This window comes from Anthonomus grandis, chromosome 22, assembly GCF_022605725.1.
Source record: "Anthonomus grandis grandis chromosome 22, icAntGran1.3, whole genome shotgun sequence".
NCBI lineage: Eukaryota > Metazoa > Arthropoda > Insecta > Coleoptera > Curculionidae > Anthonomus > Anthonomus grandis.
Genome location: NC_065567.1, coordinates 16,824,901 through 16,849,941, shown reverse-complemented (window position 1 = coordinate 16,849,941; position 25,041 = coordinate 16,824,901). Strand labels below are relative to the sequence as shown.

The 25,041-nt window shown below is 33.9% G+C and overlaps 2 protein-coding genes across 3 annotated transcripts in view; one reads left to right on the top strand and one right to left on the bottom strand.

Annotated features, from left to right (window-relative positions):
• Nucleotides 1-242: 242 nt before the first annotated feature.
• LOC126749036 (uncharacterized) overlaps nt 243-25,041 on the bottom strand; it is a 57,646-nt gene continuing 32,847 nt past the window's right edge. For both annotated transcript variants that reach the window (XM_050458645.1, XM_050458646.1), the window contains exons 7-9: nt 15,645-15,879; nt 3,637-3,867; nt 243-552 (exon numbers count right to left, since the gene is read on the bottom strand). In XM_050458645.1, coding sequence (XP_050314602.1) covers nt 482-552; nt 3,637-3,867; nt 15,645-15,879 — 537 coding nt within the window. In that variant the 3' untranslated portion in view covers nt 243-481. The remainder of the gene's footprint in view (nt 553-3,636; nt 3,868-15,644; nt 15,880-25,041) is intronic.
• Nucleotides 19,042-19,945, top strand: LOC126749041 (uncharacterized). Its single transcript, XM_050458651.1, has 2 exons — nt 19,042-19,309; nt 19,367-19,945. The coding sequence occupies exons 1-2, from the start codon at nt 19,143-19,145 to the stop codon at nt 19,782-19,784; spliced, it is 585 nt and encodes a 194-aa protein (XP_050314608.1). The 5' UTR covers nt 19,042-19,142; the 3' UTR covers nt 19,785-19,945.

Sequence of the window (25,041 nt, the reverse complement as noted above, 5' to 3'; positions counted from 1 at the left end):
TATACGAGATTATTTAAATTTAAATGACAAAAATGCAATACCAATTATTGATTCGAACATAGTTCGCTTAAATCAAACACTAGGTAGAATTTGCATTTCCTACATTTTTTTCTGTCAAAAGACGTCAAATTTCGAATCCTTTTCATTGTATACTTCTAATGCATACCATCCACCTTGAATCACGCTATATATTAAAGCCATATTATACTAGCGAGGATAAATCAAATAATTCTTCTCCAAAGAATAATATCATAAATATATTGCGATGCACACACAAATTGTTACAAGTCTTGTGAAATAGAGAATGGATTTCTTCAAAAATAGACTACAAAACGGTTTTACAATATAAGACTGTAATTCTATACAAATAAAGTAAAAAAAAATATTGCAAGAAATGACTAAGTTTTGTTTAGAAATATAGGAGGTATTTAATGTTATAATACAAAAAATATAAGGCACTTTATTAGAGCTCCTTAGGATTCTACTTAAGCGATGAGCGTAGACTTCCTTCCCAAGCATCCTTCTCATTTTGTTTGGCTCGTTTCTTCAATTCTAAAATTAGAAAAAATAAAGATAAATAAATATCTATCTATTTATTTGGTAGTAAATGCATATTATATTACATTTGCCCAAAAAGGCGAAAAAAGCTATTTTTCTCTCTTAACCTTTAGTAATAATTACAAATGCTTTGACAAACAAGTAGTAATATAAAAACTAATCAAAAACAAATTATAAGATTTTGTAAATTTGCAGAAAAAAAACTAATTGTGCAATTGTTCCTTCAAGAACAAAGTGTCATAATGATTTTTAAAGCGAGACATTGAAATTGAAACATTATGTCTAACTCGATTATAAATTGTTGCGGCATTGTAAGTAACTACGTGAGAAAATAGCTGTGCTATGGTGTGGGAATGTCAGACACAATGTTACACACAAATCGTCTAATGTGTATTTTGGTGTTTAGGTTTTAGAGCTGATGATGCTCTAATAGAGCGAAACACGTGTCGTCGATAATAAATGTTTGTGAGACCGTGACTTGGTTCTTTTTCTATTTTTGTTGGCAAAAAGTAATACCTTAGTGTTATTGGCATTAATATTAAAATTGTGTTCTTTCGAGTAGCGCACGGTTAAGTTTAGGTCTCTATTTATACTTTCAGAAGCTTGTTCTTTATCTGGATCGAAATAATGAATTAACTAGAGTATCGTCAACGTACTAGTACAGCTCAGGGCTCTTTGCGACTAAAGGAAGATCTGAAGTCTATAAAAAGAATGAAAGACGCCCCAGAATCGATCCTTGAGGAACTCGCGACACAATGACACGTACTCGTTGATTACGATTCCAGAGATAAGATTTTAAAAAAAAGAACAACTTCATTGCAACCATAAAACTTTAACAATTGAATTTAAATAATCTAAGGCAACCAAAATTACGGCCAGTTTTTTATCGATAGCTCTTATTATGTTGTTAGTGATGTTCAAGAGGGTGGCAGCTGTACTGAATCTTTCTCTAAAGCCAGACTGTTAAGTTGGAAGTATGGTATAATCAATAAGACAAAATGGCAACTGTGCATAGACAACTTTTTTAAGATTTTCGATACTATTGGAATAAACTTATAGGGTGCAAGTCCTATAAGGTTTTGGGATTACATACTTTGGGTCTGGAGCACACAACTGACATCATGGCTGTGGAAAATAGCATGGTTATAAACAAGAATTTATATTTGTTATATGGTCAATAATCTGTAGCAGACGAAGGTATAGTGTGTATATTTGTAATGAAATGCCATCGCAACCTGAGACTGAAGGACCGAATATTTTGATTTATTTCATAGACGGTAACTTGATTAACTAAGGCAAAACTAAATATTTGATCGGAAAAGTTGTTAAAGTAGTAATTCATTTTATTTCGACAGTTACTAGACTTTATTAAAAAATTTTATATAGTAGTTATTTATTGCATTGGCATCATATAAGGTGGAAGAAAGATCCGCAATTTCTTTAGATGTCTTAATAGTTAAATAACGCAGACCTTGCTAGAAGTTTTTAGACAATTTATTTTTTCCTAATATTTTAGGCAGGGAATCTTCTCAATTTTTATAGCCGCCTTTCCTTATAATGATTTCAACTTTCAACTGTTTTCTTTCCTTTATATTTGAACAGTGCTTTACCTCGCTCTCTAAAAATTAACTTTAAACTTTCCGTTAGCCACGGGAACTGGCGTTTTACTTACTCTAGCGCTTCTATAGGGCGCATGTATATTAAACAATAAATTAATATGATCTCATAGAAAACGAACCTTATCGTTAAGGTTATATACATATATGAAATATAGTATTCCAGTATATATTTGAAAGATCATTTTGAATATTTTCGAGATTAAAATTTTAAAATTGCGAATATTAATAACTTTTTGTGTAGGTTTTTTAATTTTTATATTTAAAAAAACACAAATTGGCATTTTATTATGATAACTAATATCTGAACTTCCTGTACCAGAGTGAAGAATTATATCTTTATTATTAATAAAAATTGGATTCAACTAGGTATATGGCATTAGAAATTCTAGTAGGTTTGTTAATTAATAGTGCGTTAATTAATTAATAGCCGTAAGTATATAGTGTTGAATAGTGAATTTGGTTTAAGAAGTTTCACGTTTAAATCACCTGTAATTACAGAAAAATCAGAACTTGCGAAAACATGAAGAACAACTTTGTTTAGAAAAGTCAAGATCTCTGAGAACTTTATATTTGTAGGAAGGTATAATACCAGCATAATTTCTAGAAGAAAAAAATCAAAATTTACATTAGTTTTTATGATTCCGTATTTTAGGTTTGCTCTGACGTAAACGTCTATACCACCTCCCGCTCTATTCTCTCTAGTTCTCCTGTAAAATCGGTAACCTGGCATGCATGACAACACATCAGAAGATACATTACCACTAAACAACGAATTGAGAAAAACTTAACTACATAACTAGGGAGAAGCGATCTTACATTAAATTTAGCAATACTTAGCAATAACATGTTAGATATTAATATCTATATATAGGTATACACAAAACTATAAAAAAAAAGAAACAATCAGGTATAATTTATCTTTGTTCTAAGTTTTGTATGATTTATAACTGTTTCTCGGAACCTTTAGCAGCAAAATTTTATGTAGTCCAGGAGTAACCTCTGTAATGTTATTTAGCTTTACAATATTATTATTTATTCAGAGGTATCCAAACTTTTAACAATCCTAATTGTAAATTCCTAACTATTAACCTAGGATTATTTTTGTGAGCCGTATTGATACTATACCTTCTTCCCACAATGACATCTAGTTCTGATTTGAGAGCTTGTCATGACTTGTCACCCTGGCGGTGAACCGCTAAACCTCCTCGAATTTTAACAATATTATTTATACATGCATTTATTTGAGCTGGATTGACAGGCTGGGCAATATCATTTAATACTTTAATAAAATTTTAAATCATTGGATTGTTTTTTTAAATTCTAATGTAAGAACCAAATAAGCCCAAATTTAAAGAATAAAACTATCTTCGGCTTATTGCCTAATTGATTATTTTAATATTAAATTAGTGCAACATAAAATGAAAAATTTGGTCATTGGGTAGTAATAGCAACAAAATACCTTTGGCTAGTCGTAAATCTTCTCGTTCCTTCGCACTTTGCTCTCTACTGACTTTGCTCTTAGCACCCAAATGAGATGTGATCAACCTTCTGGCTGTCTGCAGGTTAGTCTGAGGTCGCTTCATTGCAGGTTTTAGGTCAAACTGGTTGGCTTTTTCCAGAGCCAGAGAACTGGCCGCTGACATTGGCCTTACTTTGATCAGGGGGCTAGAAACCTCTAGTGCTTTTTTGGCTACATAATAGAAAAGGGGTTTCATTATTCAATATTAAAAGCATATCTTTTTACCTTCTAACAATTCTTACTACATTTCCTACGCATACCACTACATAAACTATTAAAGATATGACTTTTATTTAAAGCTTAAATTTTTGTAGTAGAAACTATAACATTATTAATTCATATAAATATCACATCTTTTATTTCTCTGTAAATATTTTATCAGTTTCAAGATAAATACACAGGAAATTGAAAGTAGCATTTTTTATTTAATCAAAATACTTAATTGATAACATTTAACAATTAAATGAAAAAGCTTATAACACTATTAATAAAAATATAAAAACGCTAAAAATAACAAGGTTATAATAGGCCATGCCGGTTCCTGCTTGTAAGCTCTCCAATATTGTTAATAAAACACTACTATTTCCTCCTTTCTCTCATTCCTCTTTTCTTAAACCCCATTAGTTCTAGAAGCCGTCATCGTGTTTATAAATTAATAGTTGCCATACTTGATGAACTCTTGGATCAAAAAAAATATTTATTTTGTTTATCTGATCCCCTGTAGCCACAAAATAAATGACCAAAATTCGTGGTTAATAAATGAACGGAGAATTGTGCGTCTTAATTAGTAGGTTGACTGGAACTACCCACATTATTTCCATGTCAGGACAATACAGTGACTGTTAAAGCAAGTGACTGAGATAGGGGGAATATAGCTCTTAGAAGCTGTTTAATGTGGTAAGAAAAGAAGGTTTGTTCTTTCGTGCTATGATTGAACAGAATCGACTCGAAATATAGCAATTAATATGTCGAGTTTGAATAATGATCCATTCTCACTTCTGTGTTTATTAAAATAAAGACAGCGGAGTACAATACTTGTGTGGGGGTCGGACCTAGAGAACCCTCTAATCTTCTATTTATTTATAATGGGATGCTTATTTCTACTACAACAGTGAAAAGTTTTTTTATTGATGAAAAGATTTTTTTTTATTGATGTACTGGGTTATTTTAATGAAATAATTATTTTTTAAGTTTTACTTTTGGTATACCTATGGTTAATTGCTTAATGTTTTTACTACAATAATTGTATTTTATTTTATTATGTGAAGTTCATTTCTATGATAGGTTTTAACTATGTTTGAGGACTGGTCTTAGTAAAGCTTTTCAAGTATGAGATTTTTAGTCATGACTGCAGAATGTGGGAAAAGCTACACTAGTATACATTTTTCTAGTACAAGAGTTTGTGCACACTGGATGGATTAGCAAACCAGAAAATTGGATTAGGTTACCATGTTATTTCTTTTCTATCCAAGTGCAATTGTTCTTGAATTAGCTCAATAATATCGAACATTTGCAAAGTCATATTTATGGAGTATTGTTAGCAAAATAGATCCTATAAAGTGGTGGCCGGGATATTGCTGTAAAACAGTTATTAACAATTTAGCAGGGAGCATTTTGACTCCCACGCCTTCCTCAAGAGCGACTGAGCGAACACTTAGTAGGTATGCATTAGTCCATACTAAACGTCGAATCCGCTTGAAGAGAGTAGGAATGCTAACATATGTTGCCTGTAACGTTAATCTTATGGTACAATAGTCCCAAAAACATGGCGATTCAACATCTATGGAAGTAAACAAACTTGAATGTTTGGACTCTTCCACGTCTACGCAGACTTCCACGGCTCCTCCCCTGGGTGATCAGGTGATGACCATGATTAACATCAGAATCTGAGAGTTCAGAGACTGAAGATCCAATGAGTTTTAATGGGCTTGACTCTGCTTAACATTGATATGGTTCCTGGATTAAAGTATTGCAGACTGTAGTTTGTTTATTTTTATATGAGGTTTTTTTTCAAGTTAATCTTTACTTCTTACTTAATCATCACATTACTTTACTTTGTATATACAAAGCACAAATTATTCTAAGTTTGTAAGAATATAATATCAAATATTCGGTAAGGTATATTCTTTAAAACTCCTTTAGATATCAATATATGGTTATTTATGAATATTCTTGTACTATATGTACTTGATTTTTATTATAATTTTTTTTAACAAAGCATTAGGAGAATATTGGGCATTTTCAGCAACTTTACCAAATTAGATAAACAAAGATAGCCAGAGCTAAACCCTCTGAAATCATTAGCTGCTTAAATTGCTTGGCTACAGATGGAATACTTGAATAAGCAAAACAAATTTCGATTCCAACTCAACACACAAATGATTATATTTTGATTTTTTTTCTATATATAATCATGGTTCCACTATTCTTAAAATTTGATCTGCAAAACTTAAGACAGTACTATGTGGTTATTAACTATCTGGATTAACCGAATGCTCAGTAAGGAATGTGGTAAAAGGATAATTCATACTTTCCAAATACAGACCAAGCTCATTAGTCTTATTTTTGGATGGATTGACAATTCAATAAAAGAGATTGATGATATGAGTTATCCAATAAAGGCGAGTGGAGCCAGAATGGCAGATCTGACATATAAAGAAGTGGACCAAGAATGGAAGCCTGGGAACTCCATGAAGAAGAAATCAACAATCTGACTGCAATCTATCGACCTCCACAACCTGCTTCTTAAGTCCAATGTATGCCGAAAACCACCACGCACAAGCAGAAAACCTAAAATAATGCAGCTTAGCCAACAGCATCTCATGACTGATAGGATCAAATGCCACCATGACTAGCCTTGAAACCAGACTGAATTGTAGGCAATATGAGTCGAGGTGCAACAAAAGGCATCGAATATGTCCGATACCAACAACTCTAGCACCTTTCCAAGAATTGGTAAGAAGTCTACAATGTAAGGCTGTAAGAGTTCTTGCAGGCCTTGGGTTTAGGAATTAGAATTGAGTAGATCTCTGGGATTTCTTACTGCACCAGGTGACCCAATAAGACTGTTGGCCAGATCTCGGGAACGGTTCGGCGTATGACTAAGGGGTGAAAAAAATTAAAAAATATTGGTTAAATTAACTAAATTGATCGTGAAGAATAGATGGAAAATATTTTTAAGTTCTAAAAATAACCACTAGAGGGCGTAGCTGCCAACTAAACTTTTAAAATTTTATTTTATTTAAATTTTGCATAATAACTAAAAATTCTTTTTCACATTTTTAAAAAGATTCAGTGTATCTATCTTTTTGTAAAAAAAATCAGTTATGTCAAAAGTAAAGATTAAAAAGATAGAAATAAAGAAAAAAGACCATTCCTTGGGTAATAATAATTAACAAAAATATAGTTAATTTAGTGCAATCCTTCTCCGCTATGGGGCTAATGTTGACACCATGACCGAAAATCCTAAGCCAGTAAAACTGTTGTTTAAAATCTCGTTCCTAAGCTCAAATATGAAATAAGAGGATCGCTCGCTAAATTTCCTAAAACTATTTAGAATTTAGCTACAAAATGAATAATATGATAAAGAAGTAATTGTGAGTCTAAAAAATAGAAATCATTAAAAAATTTATATCATGAGATTATTCATGTTGCTCCAAAAGGATTAATGCCTTTTGAATTTTTCCCTGCTTTAAGGAAGTTACAACATACAACATCACAGTAGTCAAGTTGAGATAAAATAAGAGTTTCAACCGATAAATGTTTAAAGTGATGGGAAAGCATGTATTTAAATGGGTATAGGAATTTTAGTTTTATTAACATTTTGAAATATAGCCGGTTTCTTCAAGACGTGCCGTTTAAAATGGAAGCGAACATCAAAAATAAGCCCTAAATTTCTAGCTTGTTCCACAGATGGAATAATTTCTTCATTTATATGAAGGCAGGAAAAATTAAAGAAATTAACTTTGGGTTTGATGGATCCAATCAACAAGTGAATGCTCTTTCTTTCATTATGCAACAAACCATGCCCAGATGACCAATCTGAAATAGCTGCCAGTTCTACCTTTGTAACACTCAATCCAAGGCCCGCATCCTCAGGCTTAAATGTAAACGAAAGCTGTGTGTCATCAGCATAAAGGTGAATGGAGCCAGAATGAACCTGTGATAGCAGATGTGATGAAAATCATTTGATTATTTACAGGTTTAAAAAAGTGGACCAAGAATGGAACCCTCTGGAACTCCATGAAGGAGCAATTGATAATCTTAATGCAATCCTTTCACCTCCACAACCTGCTTCCTAAGCACGGCATATACCAAAAACCACCTACAAACAAAAGCAGAGAACCCAAAATACTGCTGCTTAGCCAACTGCAAGCCTAGCCTAGCCTAACTTTGTAAAGTGCTGTTGATGTACTATGACAAGCTCTGAGACCGGACTGACTATAGGCAATATGTGTCTAGCTGCATCAAAGTCAAAGTCAAAATATACTTTACTTACTAAGTTTACAAACTTGTGCTAAAAGCTTCCTAATCCTAGAATTTACAATACCAGTGGTTATTTGATTAAACTTAAAACAGGATACACAATACATTTTGATTGTACATAGGAGCATATTTCATATCATCAAATAAAAAACTAAAAAAAGGAAAGTGTGGAGGTGGGGATTGGAGGAGATAAGTTGTTTACTTGACGAGTATTATGACTGGTGCAGGATAGTGGACTAACGGACTTATGTATGAGTGTAGCAGTTTCAATATAAAGAGTGAGAAAAATGTTAAAATTCTTTCAGCTACAAAAAGAGGTTTACAAGAGACTCTCATACCAAGCTCACACAGATACCTAAATGCTTTTTTCGAAATTGTAAAAATGATGTTAAGGAGTCTCTTGGAGCACAAACCCCAAAATGGCAACCCATACCGGATATGAAAGTCTATAGGCGAAATAAAATGAACAAGCAAGCAACCGGCCAACTAATGCATTGCAACCCTGACTGCAAAAGAACCAGAAGAAAGTTTAGCAGCAAGGCCCAAAACATGGTTGTCAAACCTTAAAATCCCATCAATGAAGATGGCCAGAAATTGACAATAATCCCCACCATGTAGTGGGCTCTGCTCATCAAACAAAAAACCCTCCACATTACTCTTAAAGCCTAAAAAAAAAAATCTTAACAACATTGAATACAAGCTGATTGCAGATGCACCACTCTTTAAGTTTATGAAGGTCCTCTACTATGAGAGATCTAACTAGTTTTTGATCTTTGATATGCCACAGAATTGTAGTATCATCAGCAAACTGAACCACTAGTTCAAACAGTGGTAGAGAGCTTAAGTCATTAACATATAATAGAAATAAAATAGGACCTAACACAGACCCTTGAGGTACACCACATTTCAGGTGTCCTATCCCTGAAGAAAATCCAGATTCAACCACCCTCTGGGTGCGACCAGACAGGTATGACTTCAACCACCTCAAAGCCACTTCCCTAAATCCATAAAAATCAAGCTTTGACAACAGTATTCCATGATTCACATAATCGAAAGCCTTGAACAGATCACAGAACAACACTGCTGCAGCCTCCTAGATAAATGCACACATAAATATCAAATTTAGATTTTACTTTAAAGTGAAAAGTTTGACTAGGGGCTAAGGAAGTGTTAGGAGAGCAATAATTTATATCCTTTGTGGATTCGCCTTGCTACAAACTTTCCTCAGGATTGAACAGAGTTTTAAGAGAGGCCACAGGCTTTGAGAGCTGTTTTTCCACCAAAAATTCCATGTTGATTTCCATGAGTTTGCTAACTCCTTAAAAGGTATAAATATACCAGACAATGCAATTCTAATTTCTTTAGATGTCAAGAACATTTGTCCCAGTATACCACCTACTGACTGCAGACCAAAATGTTTTCAAATTTAATGGCCAAATGTATAAACAAAAAGTTGGATTAGCCATGGGATAATGCCTTTCTCCTTTTTTGAGTGAAATTTTTATGAATAACCAAGAAGTATAGGAGGTATTTGGATAATATTTGTGTTGTTTGCAAATGTAATGAGGAGCAACTTGAATTTTATGAACAGTCTACATGACAGAATTTTATTCACCATGGAAAGAAAGCAAAATAAAAGTTTGCCTTTCTTGGCCCTTTTTTTAAAGAGAGCTAATAATAAGATTGAATTTGATACTTACAGAAAACCATCCACAAGTGATAATATCATACAATTTTCAACAGCTTGCAACACCATCAGGAAACACCTTATAAACATAAAAGAAAAATCAGAGCGAAGTCACAAATCTGGGCTATACTTAAATTGTGGTGAGTGCTCAGCTGTGTACAATGGTCAGTCTGGGAGAATTTCTACTAGAGTGAAAAAACATCATAACTTCTTTAACAACTACAGAAAAACCAATGCTGTAGAAACCAAGTCAGTGTTTGCTTATAATCTCTTGTCAATTGGTCACAATCTTTTGATGTCATATGATATAACTGTTTTGCAGCATGAGAGTGCAAAAGGTAAAAAACTGGATCTTCTAGAAAAGCTAGAAATTACAAGGACTAAGAGAAGTCCAGTCTTAAATTGCTTCAGCAATGTCTTTAATTTAGAACCTTATCTCATTTTCAATAATCTCCAATAAATTTTACTTTTTAAATATCATATGTTATTTTTAATACTTTGCATAATGTATGCAAAGTATTAAATTGTTAAATGTTGCATAATGTATGCAACAACAGAATGTTCTCTCATAGACCAGGAGACAAGGCTATTGAGGTAAAAAAAAACAAAAAAAAATCCTGAGTTTCGTCCCCATTTAATGTTAAAAACTTTTTTATTTTTCTTAAGAAATATGTAGGTAAGGTGCCTGACTCTAATAATATTTTGTGTTTAATGATTTATATTTTAGTTAATAACAATACATGATGTTACCATCTTATGTCTACCTGTACTATGTTATCATAAGTTTATTTAATGTGTGTTATTGTAGTTAAAATAGGTATATTTTTCATTAATTATTGTCTAACCATAGCTGCATGTTTTAAGCCTTGTTCTAAGGCTGATGATGGTAAGGGGAAACATGCAACCTAACCAATAGACTCCACATTTGTGAGAGTCTTACTATTTTCCTCCTTGTCAGATAAAAAGATTATTTTGTTATATTAGTAAGAAAATACTTATATATGAAGTATGATCTTTTTTTTTTAATAATCAAGAAAGGGTTGTTTAATTGTTTTCAGTTTATGTATCTTATTTTTTCTAATATACATATGTACAAAATTTAAAAAAGTAACTCTGAACTGATAATCATTACTCGAAAGTAGTGATGGTATAAAAGACCTGCACCTGCTCTTTTGGATTTAGTTCGCCATTTCAGAGAGGTGCACCTGATCCCGAAACCTATAATACCCAGGTGTAGGTGCACTATGGATTTGTTAGTGAAATGTCAGATCTTGAACCAGTTCAAAACGAATCCGGCATGCACCTACATAAAAGATTACAGTGCAGTTGCCACCATCTAACCGCAGATTGTCAAACAGAACAGCGAAACAGCCAAACATACAATTTCAATGGTTTGATCCTCTCGGGAATCGGGATATCAATACCATAATACCAAAGCCAATCAGAAATATATAAATTATTATAGTATAATAAGTATAAGTACATAGTAATAATATTCATTTAAATTCTTAAAAGGGGTATTTGATTTGAACTATTTGCTATTTGCTTTCATAAATTCATACATATTACATTACATATACCTACCTAACAGGATGATTAATTATAATTGAACATAGAAATCATAGACATAGAATTTAGAATGTAAAATTTTTGTTAATAATAATAATACCTAACTCATGTGAATATAATTTAAAAATCTTTTATTTTTATTAATTTTAACTAACACTAAAAGGTGGGAACAGTAAGTAGGAGAGGGTCATAAAAATAAAAAGCATAGTTCGAATCTTGGTTCAGCCCGGTGCACCTGCACCTGATGAACGGAGCTAGGTTCACAGCCGGAACTGGAGCAGGTGCACCTGATCCCAAAAAGGAACTGATCTTACCACCCCTACTAGAAAGTCCTTTATATTTAGTTATTTGAACCTTGACCAAATGAGCTACCTCCCAATATGGAAAGAGGAATATTAGAAGTACCTAATACAGAGTTAGGGGTACATGATAATAAATTAGGAGCTCCTACTTCCGCAATCAGTTAACTCATAGTTAAAGATGAGTTTATTTTAACTAATTAATAATATTTCACTAATAAACATATAATCATTTAACAATAGCTGAATACTTACCTTTTTAAATAGTTGTTCAAATCATGAAAAGATTGTAGGCATAGAGAAATGAATATTAAATACTTTTAATTACTCTATGATTGTAGGAAATGCAGGGAATATAAGGAATTACCGCCATTACCGGCAAAATGATTGAGAAGCGAATAGCGCCAATGTTGCCATTTGATTGACAATGTAGATGTCTTTATACGTTTAAAGTGGGTTTTACATAATAATAGCGATTTGCGCATGAAATTGGGACGGTCGCCAGAGTTAATCGCCGTTATAGATAAGACAAGTGTCGTCAGAGATAAACGTAGTAATAAAACTAAACAACAATTTTGCAAAAAAAGCAATTTCTTATAATTATTATTTAATTTAATGGGCACTCACGCCACCAACAAGTTTTGCGGCAATATGTAGTTGTTCCGAGTTGATGGATTGTACCGTATTGCGTTAGCAACATCCCAGACAGCACACATCCTCTAACGGCTGTCCAGTAATTAGCTCAAACTAAGTCGAAATATCCATGGAGTTATAATGGACATGTTATGTACGTTCATTTTGGTCATCCAATGGACTTCACATTAACTTTATCCAATGGAATTTCATTGACCTTTCAAAAATTATTTTTATCTACGTTCGAAATAATCATCAATGTTAATTTTATGAATAAAAATTCTTATAAATGCAAGATGTCCAATAAATTTCTATACTTATACTGGGAAGTATTCATAGACACTGTACATAATATGCCTAGGACAAAACACATGTATGTACATATATTATTTGCAATTCATATTGTAAATGCATGGAAACATAATGTAATTTTCCTCGTATTTTTTGTACATAAAGATTTAAAACCCATCATACAATAATATATTTACAATAGAGTTCATATATTATGTATGGTATTTGGTGACAGAAACGAAAGTAAACTGAAGAATTGAGGCAACAATTGGTAAAAAATTATACTCTAGTTTATTACAGTTTTTTTAAATCAGTGGTAGTTTTCACATCTTGAGAATTAATTTTGAAGAAAAGAAATCTCTGAAAAATGAAATATCTGATTTTCCGGCTAAACCGTATAATCAAATTCAAATCGTACCAAAAATTAAGATGAAAATGAATGAATGAAATGAATTATCTGCAATTTATCTTTCAAGAACGAAGCTGTACAAGCAACGGGTACAAAGATAGAGCACGTCCAAGTTTTGGTGACAAATTAAATATTTTTATTCGCGCCCTCTAATTTTGTCTCTTTTGATTATATATAGCTTCGCTCCCAGAAGTTAAATTGAAGGTAATTATCTTGATTTTTTGTTCTATACATTTTTATTGTACAACTTTCGGTTTGGCAAAAAAATCAATTTCAGTTTGTCAAAAAAGGCAAAGAAACAAAGACTACGTAACCGTAAAAGGAAAATTAAAAGGGGATTCCCTTCTTTTACGGACCACTAAAAACTTATAAAAAGTATAGGCATTTTTTTTTATTTTAAAAATTCTGATTAATTGTAAACCTACAAACTTACTGTCCTAACGGGATTACTAGGACAGTGGTAATTAAAACCAAACCTGAAAGTCAAAGAACAATAATTAGTATGATTTGTGTCGCTTCCACAGGCAGCGACACGAATTATTTTTTTGATAGTTAATTTCTTTATTTAACCGAAGGCGTCATGATTTTTTTTTAATAATTAATTTAGGTCTTTTGTCGCACAGTACAGCAGTTATATTTAAGGCAACCACGCATTTTCTAAATTGTTTTCACAGAAATGTAGAAACTAGTGAGCGCCACACACCTGTAATATTGGCGAAAAAGCCGGTAGAATACACCCACAGAATATACAGTTGGGGAATTGAAGATTATGCATTTTGTAAAATAATGGCACCGCTTCTTCTCGGCGATAAGCGGCCGCCTCCAGTCGTCTAATAGTTTCTTGTTGTTCTTATTCTTTACAAAATAACAATATATAATAATATCGGCATGCCTCATTTTGCTGATTGACTGCACACTGCACTGTTAAATTTTAAAGCGCAATTAGTTTTTTATCAACCTATCATGGATTTTTATACGAAAGAGTTCAAATTATGAAATCATTTTATGGAGGCAGTTCAGCAATATAATGTAGGGATATCTTTAAATCTATAAATATATTTGAAAATAGATCGTTTTCGTGCGAGAAGACAATTTTAAATGTGAGTTTGAGTTTTGAGACATCTTTTGTATTTAAGATTGTCACAAATCTCACAGTGATTGTAATAAAATTGTCTATCGAATAGATCCAGATGCAAAAATGACTGGAAGAAGTGGTTTGTAGTACCCTAGAAGTTATTTCAACCCGATCAAGTTGCAGTGTTGGAGACAAACTGAGTATATGGTCCATACCCAGTTTCTCTCTGTTATCAGAATTGGGAAAAAATATAGGTACAAATGTTTTAAATATTTCAAAACTCAGATAGGAGAAGATATTTTCCGAAGACCAGTGCCGAACAATGGAATTTTGTAAAACCAGAATGGAAAAAAGCAAATAAATATTTTTTACGAAATATGATATTTCCAGATGAATCTCCTTTTCCATTGCATGGGAAATACAATCCCTCAGCTGTTCGAAATTATTATCAGTAAAATGAGCACAGAATTTTTCATGCTGGTATTTTGGGCGCCCAATATAGAGCCATTTATTAATGATGGTACTTTAAATGACCAAAAATACATTCAGTTGCTGCAAATTCAAGTTCTTCCTGCCATTCAAATTCTCCCTAATTTAGATCCTCTATTTTTAACAAGAAGGGGTTTTGGGATTATCTTAGGAGACCATAAACAAACAGGAATTTAGTAGGATAACAAATTTGGAAAACAAGAATTGACGAAAGATTATTGAATTTGCCATTTTCATCAGTCATTTTCATCACCAGAACTCTTTTGGAGGTACGAAATGGGTTTTATTACAGCTAAACCTATTGTTTAGCCAAAGAGAGTTCGATCCTTTTATGTCAAGAATTAATTTTTGATAAAAGTATTTTTAAGAGTTTTATTTTTGTATAATGTATATATTTTTTTCTTTTATCAGAGATTATATTTTAATTTTATTACAATAACGCTTTAATTTTCATTATGTAATACACAGAATAAAAAACATTTTGAGAGTACGATTCTATGTGGGTTGTACACTAATGTATGTAAAGCTTGCATGAGAAAAATATTTTAGAAATGCCTGAACTTTTGCGTAATATTTTGCTCGAAGTTTTATTGCAAGTAATAGAATTACCCCCACCAGAGTCAAACTCTTGCTAACGTCGTACTGAAGAACAACGACGTAGCAGGCGGGAAGCAGAGCGCACGAAATGCATGTATGCTTCAAGCACCTCTGCTGTTTATGTTCCCCAACCGGTATAGACGCTTTAATCCTACGTTCATTTTCTTACTCCAAATTTAACAAAAACTTATCTAGTAATTTATACGAGAATATTCAGTGCAATATGTACCCAACTACAATATTTAATGTTTCTGATAAGATTAATATTAACTCATCCTTTGATAATATACCTATTTAATGTATAGTAACATTTTTCAAATTCAAAACTTCAAAAATATGTTCATCTAAACGACATTTCATTAGTCACAATCAATCTTTAAGATCTAGATTAGACAGTGTAGAATACCCACCCACCTTGAGTTAGAGATCCTAAAACCAATAGAGCATGTGTATCGTCAATCCACTTAATGTACATAGAGTCACTATTAAGGTGACTAAATGAAGAAATGATATCGTTAGTTTCAAAACTGGGAGGAAAATCATAAAGTTCCACCATGTGTTCAAGTTCTTCTACCTGTTTGGAAGCATATGCTGAATAGTCCTCCGCAGCTTTCATTATTGTAACCTGAGGTCCCACTTTATAGACAATCTGAAATTAAAGACACAGCCATACATTAACAATCTAAAAGTTTTTGCACAACAGAGTTAAGAAATCAAGAAAAAATCTTAGACTATTCTAACAATTTGAAATTATATTGACTCGAGTTAAGATGTTGATATATATAGTTGATAAAGCCACATAAGTGGCATATGCTTCGATATTTTGCTTTTCTTCCTAAACTGGAAATACTAAAGATATTTAAACAAATTGGTTGTTTGCTCCTGTGTGCGATGCCTCATGCACTTCTCTGAAATTAAGCTTTCCTAATTGACTACTTTCTAATCCCAAAGTCTGAGACCAGGGACCATTTTTTTCATTTTCAAATGGTCCCTGGGTATGAGTGAGGCCACTCGCCCTCTTTTGTCTACTCCACTCGGCTTTCTTCAGTTTATCAACACGCCAAGTACCCGCTGCGATTTTTTTCTGCTTCTGTTTTTGTGCCAGCAGTTTAATTTTGTCCATACTCGAGTAAGTTTGTCCACTGTTTCTGGCCTTGTATGGTCCGCAGGTTGCTCTGCCTCGACGCAGAACTTTAAGCTACCACAGAATCTGTTGACGCTGAATCTGAGACACTCAGGTTTAAAGCTTTAAACTGTATGCGTTTCCCAGATATGTGAGCCGATCACGTGGCCTGCAGTTTAGTCCTCTTCCCAATATGGTGTGGAGGCATCTTAAACACCAGGGCGTTATTTAAGCGCAGTAGCGGGGTGAGGCAGGCAGAGGCATCATTTATGTGTATCTATCCCTGTCTCATTTCTGGAGGTTTCGTCCATCTCTGGAGGTCCACTTGTCCAGCAGACTCTTCGTCAATGCAACAGGTACACATTTGTCTATACCGATTGTAGTTTCGGAGCTAGCGGCCGTTTTACAGATCCCAGTATAGGAAAGTCCGTTTCCTCGTTTCCAGCATAGCTTGAGTGGCCAGGCACACAGACAGCCCTGCAGCCTACCTTTATCAGTTTCTCTAGGTCCCTTATGTCAGCTCTGTTGTTCGTTCGGGATCCATCTGTATAACAAATAGTCCCTCTATTTATCAAGACGATGAGTATATTCAATGAAGAACCTTAGGGGACAAACCCCAGGTGCTATCGGAGTCCTCCTGCAGGTACAAAATCCGCAAAGTTACGTCTTGTTGTGTATAGTAGGCACCATTTGTCCACTATACATAAGGCTCTCAACATTGTGCAGTATATAGGTCAGCCGTTTATACGTCATCAGCGTAATCTTGCATGTGTCATCCTTGTTTAAATAATTGATTAGGCTGTCAACTAATAGGCACCATAGGGTTGAGGACAATACTACTCCCTATGGGCAATCCCTAGCCGCCAACGCATTAACAACCTCGCTGTTAAGCTGAGCAGGTACACAGCGCTGTGAAAGCATGGCCTCTATCACTGCAAAAAGATTGTTGTCAAATGCCCCTTCAATATCTAGGAACGCACCCAGGCAGGGCTTGCCATTTCCCAAAGCACCGTCCATCATTCTCACGAGATGGTGTATTGCCAAATCCGTGCGTTCGCCCATCTGGCAGGCGTTGTATATGCAGTGGTCTGTTAACCAAGGTGCTTTCTTTTAGTTATAGATCAATACGCCTCTCCATCGTCTTCAGTAGGAAACTGGTAAAACTGATTGGTCGGTACGATTTGGGGTCTGTGTAATAAATTTTTCCTGGTTTAACGATAAAGGCAACTTTCACCTCTCGCTATAACTTGGACACGTAGCCCTGAGCAGGGAAGTGCTAAAAGCTTGACCATATGTGCTGCAAGTACATTTAACCCATTTTGCAGGACGCATGGATACAACCCATCTATGCGGGAGATTTGAAGGGGGATAAATGATTTGATTGCTCATTTTACCCTCTCGTAGGGGTCCCCTTCAACTAATTTCGTACTCGGTACGAATCCGAGTACGAGCGCTACGTGGGGGATGGAGGAACGAGTTGGAGCCGGAAAAGTGCTTGCATAGCATAGCCTTCAATGTCTCCCGTTCGTTGTAAAACTGCCATCTGGATATGACAGCAAGCCCATTTTAGTACCGGGGTTCTTGAACAGTACCTTGTACAGGCGTATCATGGAGGATGTGTTTTTAATCCTCTCAAAACCGTCTCTAGCACAATCTTTTGAAATCCCTGAGTATATTTTTGTACATCTCAGCTAGAGACAAGCTTCGAGCTGCTCTGCCGTGCGAAGGACCCGGCGCGTAGTGTTTTTCGTTTTTTTTTCATGCTATTGTTCCACCAGACTTTTTTACCTTTTATATATATTTTTTAATTTATATTAACTATTAAGAGTATGTATTAATTATTAATAGAATGTATAGGTAAATGAGAGAGATAAGGATTACTGCTAAGTAGCTAAAGTATGGGTTAATATTAAATTGCTGTCATGTGCTCTAAAGGTACTTGAGAAATTGCTAGACAGATACATAAGGGATGGAGCCTTAAATAAGAATGCGAGGAATGAGAAACTGTCCAAAATCTAACAGGTGATTGTGAGACAGTGTATCCCAGAAGGAAGAAATATTTGTTGATACTCTAGATACAGAAGATCTAAATCAATCATAGCAGCAAAAGACCTGCATATGTAAGCTGAAAAGAATGGATAGATCCACAATAAGCCTATTTAGGCTGGGTTTCACTCGACGGAAGCTTGCCGAGCCCCACAAAAACGAAAAAAGTTCATAAGAACAATCTTTGGGCGGTCGTCACGCAGAAACGACTTTATTGAACTTGAGAAAAAAATCGTTCTTGATTTTCTCAACTTTATAGTCTTCTACCTTCTACCTATAATTAGCAGTTGATCCAATATTTCGCGATAATTTGTATATCAGACCAGTTCGTTCAACGTACCTATGTTGTAACATATTCCAAATTTTTTGAAAGAATTCAATACTAAGTAAGGGAAATTTCTATCAAATGCGCATGTATCGCTTAATTAAGATAGTAAATATGCTTACAAAACAGAATTTTGGCTCCAAAATATTATTACAATTCTAATTTTTGGCACTTTTTTCGTTTTTTATCAGGTAATCCAAGTAAAACAAATTGGCAACATTGGTTCTTCTTCGTTGTTTTAACTAAACACTTTAACAAACATTATTCTTGTCAACAATGTCAACCGGCATTATAAATAGACGCCATTTTTCGAAAGACGCTCACTTCCGCTTTTTCTTTCAAGAGCGTCTGTCCAAATTTTTGGTTTTTATACTTTTTTTTTAGTTTTTAAAGTTTTTAACAGCGAAATTAACAAAAAATGTTCCGTTCGATTAAGCACCAACTAAACGGAGCGGAGCTCTTCAAAAGTATTTATAAAAGGGAACAACTCCACCCGTTCCATTTCCGTCTTGTTGACTATAGTTCCTTTACTGATGAGAAGCTCAATGATCTTTTGTTGAGCGTGGAATTCGAGATTGATAGAGTGTGAGTCCCAAATAATGTCACCCTTACTGTTAAATAGTAATATTTATTTCTTTACAGTTGTGATATCCTGCATTTGGTGAATAAGGAGTATATTGGTGATTGCCTAAAGTTCGTGCGAGACAAAGTTGTCTTGACGATACACATGAGAAAGTTTCTACCATGTATGTATGAGCTAATAGACCATCGGAGATTTGAACATGACAGGGACCCAAAGATTCCCAGATGGATTATCAATAGCAATAGGCGCTGGAATGAACAGAAACTCTATTTGGTTCCTCACACAACATTTATGAGGTTTGCCACAATGCTCAATGGACTTTCTTGGGAAGAAGACCAAAAGAGATTACAGGAATATTCCAAATATATTGGATGCTCAGAAGGTACAAGTTATACCCCTACAGATATTCGTCTTCTATATGCTGTGAGACAGCTCCAAGGACTAGCCCAAGATGATGATGATTCTGATGAAGAATAAAGCTGTTAATCTCTTTGAAACTTTTGTAACTTTGATTTATTTTGTATAATTAGTTTTGGCCAATCTAACCCTCTAAATTGATCTTGATCTAAATTTTATTTGAATGAAGTTGTGAATTTACTTGGACAATAAATTACAACTATTAATTAGAAAATGTAAAAGTATTGTTTTATTTCCTTATAAAAGTAGCATAAATAGAATATTTTTTGAGTAAAATTTAACAAATCTCTATTATTTAAGTTGCGAGTTATATCAACTTATCAATACAAGTTATTATAAAGACTAAGATAAAAAAAAAAGCTTGAAAATGTAATTGCATAAAAATACCAATTTGCAAAAAATTTACAAATTATATATGTATTATTACTTTTTTACAATATTATTTTTACCTAAAGACTTTCATAAGCAAATATGAACTTTTGCAAAAAGAGACCAAGATAGATACATAAGGAATTGGTGATTAAATATTCCTATGAACTGCATAAGTAAATAATAACATGTGAGTTTTAAGTAATAGGGAAAACATAAAACAGTAATATAAAAATTGGTAATTGCAGGGAAAGTAAAAAAAATTGTAGGAGTATTAAGCACATTTAAATTCAATGTAATATTTAAACAAAAAGATAATAAGTCAATTGTCTAAAAATAATAAAGAGATCAACTGAGCAGCTAAATTTACTGGTCTCTTATCTTACTTTATCTCAATTTGGCTTTATAACAAGAAGAATTACAGTCTATTTTTTTGATTACATTTTCTAGAGGTCAGTCCTGGGCTCTATTTTAGGTCCTTCCTATTTATATAAAAGTCATTTCATTGAAGTACACACCCGGGTGATCATATTAGTCTACTAATTTACAGCGTAGAAAATCACTTAATGGTCCTATGTCCACTAGAGAGGCCAAAAGATAGATTATGCCAAATAAATTGTTTCTCAATAAGGAGAAACCCAGTAGGATTTTTTCTTGAGGACTGACAGTGATTGAATGATAATTTAATTACTGGACTTTGAAACTACAATTAGATCCTCTCCACCTATATGCTCACCACAATATATTGGGTAAAAAGCTTACAGAAAGTCCCTCTGTGCTAAAAAGTTTAACCACAAGTGCTTTAGTTGAGGCACAAATGACAAGTGTAACTCTGCCGAGACATCAAAGTAAAGTTCTTTCAGGTTCTTGCTCATGACTCTTAAGGAGACTTTGTACCTCTTTGACAATATAATGTTTGTTAATATGTAACCAGAGTGGGACTTTATTTTTTTTATTTCAGCACTCATGAAGAAACCTAAGGGTAAGGAAATCTCAAAGATAGAGTCTTGGGGCATTAAATTCTTTAACAAAGAATCATCATAATCATATATCTAAAAATTAAATTATTTAAAAGGAAAATATTGTCTGTTAAAAATGCTTTTTACAGATTTAAAGAATCACTGGCATCCAAATTTTTAAATTGTATTTCCTTATTTTTAACATTTAAGTCTTAGCATTTAGTTGTCTTACTTGTGTTCAGATGCCACTGTGCTGTTTTTTAGGAGCTACTTGAGAAATCGGTTTCAAGCATTTGATACTGTGACACGCCATATTCTTCTTGACAAATTAGAGAAAATTAGTGTATGTGGAATGGTACTGAAACTTTTTCAGTCTTACCTAGGAAATAGAACTCAAAGCGTTAAAATCAATTATATTTCAATGAGCACATACAAGTCGGTCGATGTCGAGTATGGTGTGCCACAGGGAACGGTGCTTGGCCCTGTACTATTTACAATTTATGTAAATGGGTTATTTGGGATAATTAAAGAATAGCAGGGACAGTTAGTATGTTTTGCTGATGACACAACACTGATTGTAACAGGCAAGACTTGGCTTGAAGCAAAAATTAAAGCTGAAACTGCACTTAAACATATAAAAGCCTGGTTTGATCAGCATTGTTTAACACTCAATGCCAGAAAGTCAGTTTTCCTGAACTTTTCAGTTGCCAAGACTAATCCGTCACAAAGTTAAAAAGTTCTTCAGTATGAATGCCAAGATATTGCTCAGTGCCAATGCCAACTTGAAATTATTTCTGTTGATGAATACAAGTATCCTGGAGTGATACTGCACTCTAACCACCGTCTATAGATTACAACAAAAAAAACAAAGTTGTAATCTATAGACGGTGCTCTAACCTAAAGTGGCAGGCACATGTTCAGTATATATCAAACAAAATCAAGAAATTAATTTACAAGTTCTGTCAGTTGCGCAAGTTTATGAAGTTAAAAACTCTAAAAATGGTGTATTCTGCTACTGTTGAGTGTACTTAACTATTGCATCTTGGCATGGGGGGGACTTCTTGTCAATATGTATTAGCGCCATTGATTATTACTCAAAAATACTTAATTCATAATAAAAATAAGATGTAGTCTTCAATCTAATTATTTGCATAAGTGTTAACAGTAAACCAGATTTATATTAAGTCTATAGTTAGGTTTATCTCAAAAACAAAAATAAATCAAAACTTTAATAATCATGGACTCTCAACACGGCAGGTAAACATGGCAGTAGTCCCAAATGCAAGACTTACAAAATGTCAAAGAAGCCTTTTATATACAGTGCCAAAGATTTTTAATATGTTACCAAATGAACTAAAAATTGCTCCTTATAAAAAATAAAAAACAATTGGTTGACTGTTAATAATGTTGTTTTTAATATATAAACATATTTATTGATAGTTCTATTGTATTATAATTATCAAAGTGATACATTTTGTGGAAAAATTATAAAAAGTATAAAGGTTATTAAAATTTGTTATATTGTAAAAAATAGATATATATATTAAAGTAATTAGATACCCTTATACACACACAGAGCTAATTATTGTTGTCAATATTTCATGTAAAACGCGAACCACAAAATTTCCCGTCTTGACCACCAGAATAGCGCCACCGTCGCTTCGCTCGCCGGGCAACGAGTGAAACCCGGTATGGCAAGATTCAGCTTTTGATCGCGGCGTAAAAACATTCTTTTATAATTTTTGCTGTTCAATTATTTTTCTTTACAATAAAATTGGATTTTTGTAGTTAAATCGTCATTTGTGATTATTTACATTTTCCTATTTCTAATATCAGAAGTGGGATAAGGAAGAGGACTTTGAGTGCTTATTAATAATTTAAAAATGAAAAAAAGTGCAAGTTCGGGCCGTTCGCGAAGACAGGATCCACCTCCTGTACAAGTCGAGCCAAACGCGTCAACTTCTGGAGTTTTGGACGGGGTACTAGATTCCATGCGGCGGTACATGGACTCAATGCAACAAGTGGCATCTTCAGTGGTTACTCGGTTGGAAACATCTACCCCTTCGGACGAACCCCAGGGGAACTTTCACTTCGGTAGAAGATCTGAAGAGATCAAACTCTCTACGTTTGATCCTAAAGAAGATGATGTCCGAGACTGGATCACCGATGTGGAAAGGGCACGAGAAATGTATGGCTGGGATGACTATGAAACGATGCACCGAATTCCACCTTATCTTGTGGGAGAAGCATTCCAATGGTTTAAACAATGGAAGGTTCCTGACAGACGATGGTCTGGCTTTAGTATCGAATTAAGGTGTTCTTTTCCAAGAAGGATTGATTTTGGAATGAGGTTTGAGAAGGCAGCTGAATGTAAGTCTAATAATTTTCCATCTTATGCCAGTTATGCAAGAACCAAGCTTTCGTATTTGCACCGTTTAAATAAAAACTTTACTGATATTGAGCTTGTTAGCATAATTTCCAGGGGTATTGAGTGTGAAAGGGTGCGGGATGAGGTTAAACAAGCTCAACGTCAAACTGTTTCAGAATTAATTTCTTTGTTATGTGAATTTGATGACTCGGGCAGAATTCCAAATAACGCTAAACGCAGTCATAATAATCGTGAGCTTTCAAAAAGTTTAGGTGGCCCTCGTCAACTTGAAAGAACGCCTGATAAGCGTTGTTATGGTTGCGGGCGCCGCGGCCACTTAAAGCGAGATTGTTTTTCTTCTAAATTACTTCAGACTTCAATAGCCAAAGACGAACCGCTAAGAAAAATAAATAAAGTTGAGAATTGTGGGTTCTGTAAAAAGGTAGGGCATTCCGAGAATAACTGTTTTGCAAAACAACGTAGTCAGGGTCGAGGAGAAAAGTCGATTAAATTTGTATCGTCAACAAATTGTTCGGATTGTGTGACAGTTATTGTCGGAGGAATTCCTGCTGACGCCTTAATAGATACGGGATCGCAGTTATCGCTTATTAGTAATGTTTTGATTAACAAATTACAGTTGCAACCACGTATTTGTTTTGTGCCCGCAAAAACAGTAAACTCAGAGGTTAAAATTACTGAAAAAGTGACATTATTAGTTGAGTTCCCAGATCTAACAATTGAGTCAGATTTTTATGTTATCTCGAGTATGAATGACCCCCCATTAATAATTGGCACCGATATATTAGATAAAGAATTTATTACTCTTAGGCGTGAACCATGCGGACAAATGATGTTATCTCGCAGGGAACCAGCTTTGCTTAGGCAAATAACTAGATCTGATTCTATTGAAAATTATTTATTAGACGTTAGTCCTAAAGAGCTTAAGGAATTAATTTTTAAATTTCGTTCACTTTTTACCACCGGTGTTTCCTGTTCAACAGTTTTAACTGGTGAATTAAAAATTCGTTTAGAAACTGACGTTCCAATAAGGTATCGTCCTTATCGCCTTTCATATTTTGAAAGACAAAAGGTTCGGGAGATAACTGATGAATTGCTTCAAAAAAACATAATTCAGCCTTCATGCTCTCCATATGCAAGTCCTATCCTATTGGTTACAAAGAAAGACGGGTCTTTTCGAATGTGTGTAGACTTTCGATCACTAAATCGAATTACTGTAAAGGATAGGTACCCTTTGCCGAGGATAGATGACCAAATTGATAGGCTTCAAGGTCATAAATGGTTTACTTCATTGGATATGGCAAGTGGATTTCATCAAATCCCTATTGAAAAGGAGTCCATAGAGAAAACGGCATTTGTCACTCCCGACTCTCAGTTCGAATATTTAAAAATGCCATTCGGTCTAGCCAACGCTCCAGCTGTTTACCAAAGGGCAATTAATAAGGCACTTTATCCTCTTCTTACCTCCGGCCTGGTGTTAGTATATCTTGATGACGTCCTCATTCCTTCATCTGATTTAAACGATCATTTTTGTATTTTACAGCAAACATTTGAGTTATTACAAAAAAGTGGTTTTCAAATAAATTTTAAGAAGTGCAAATTT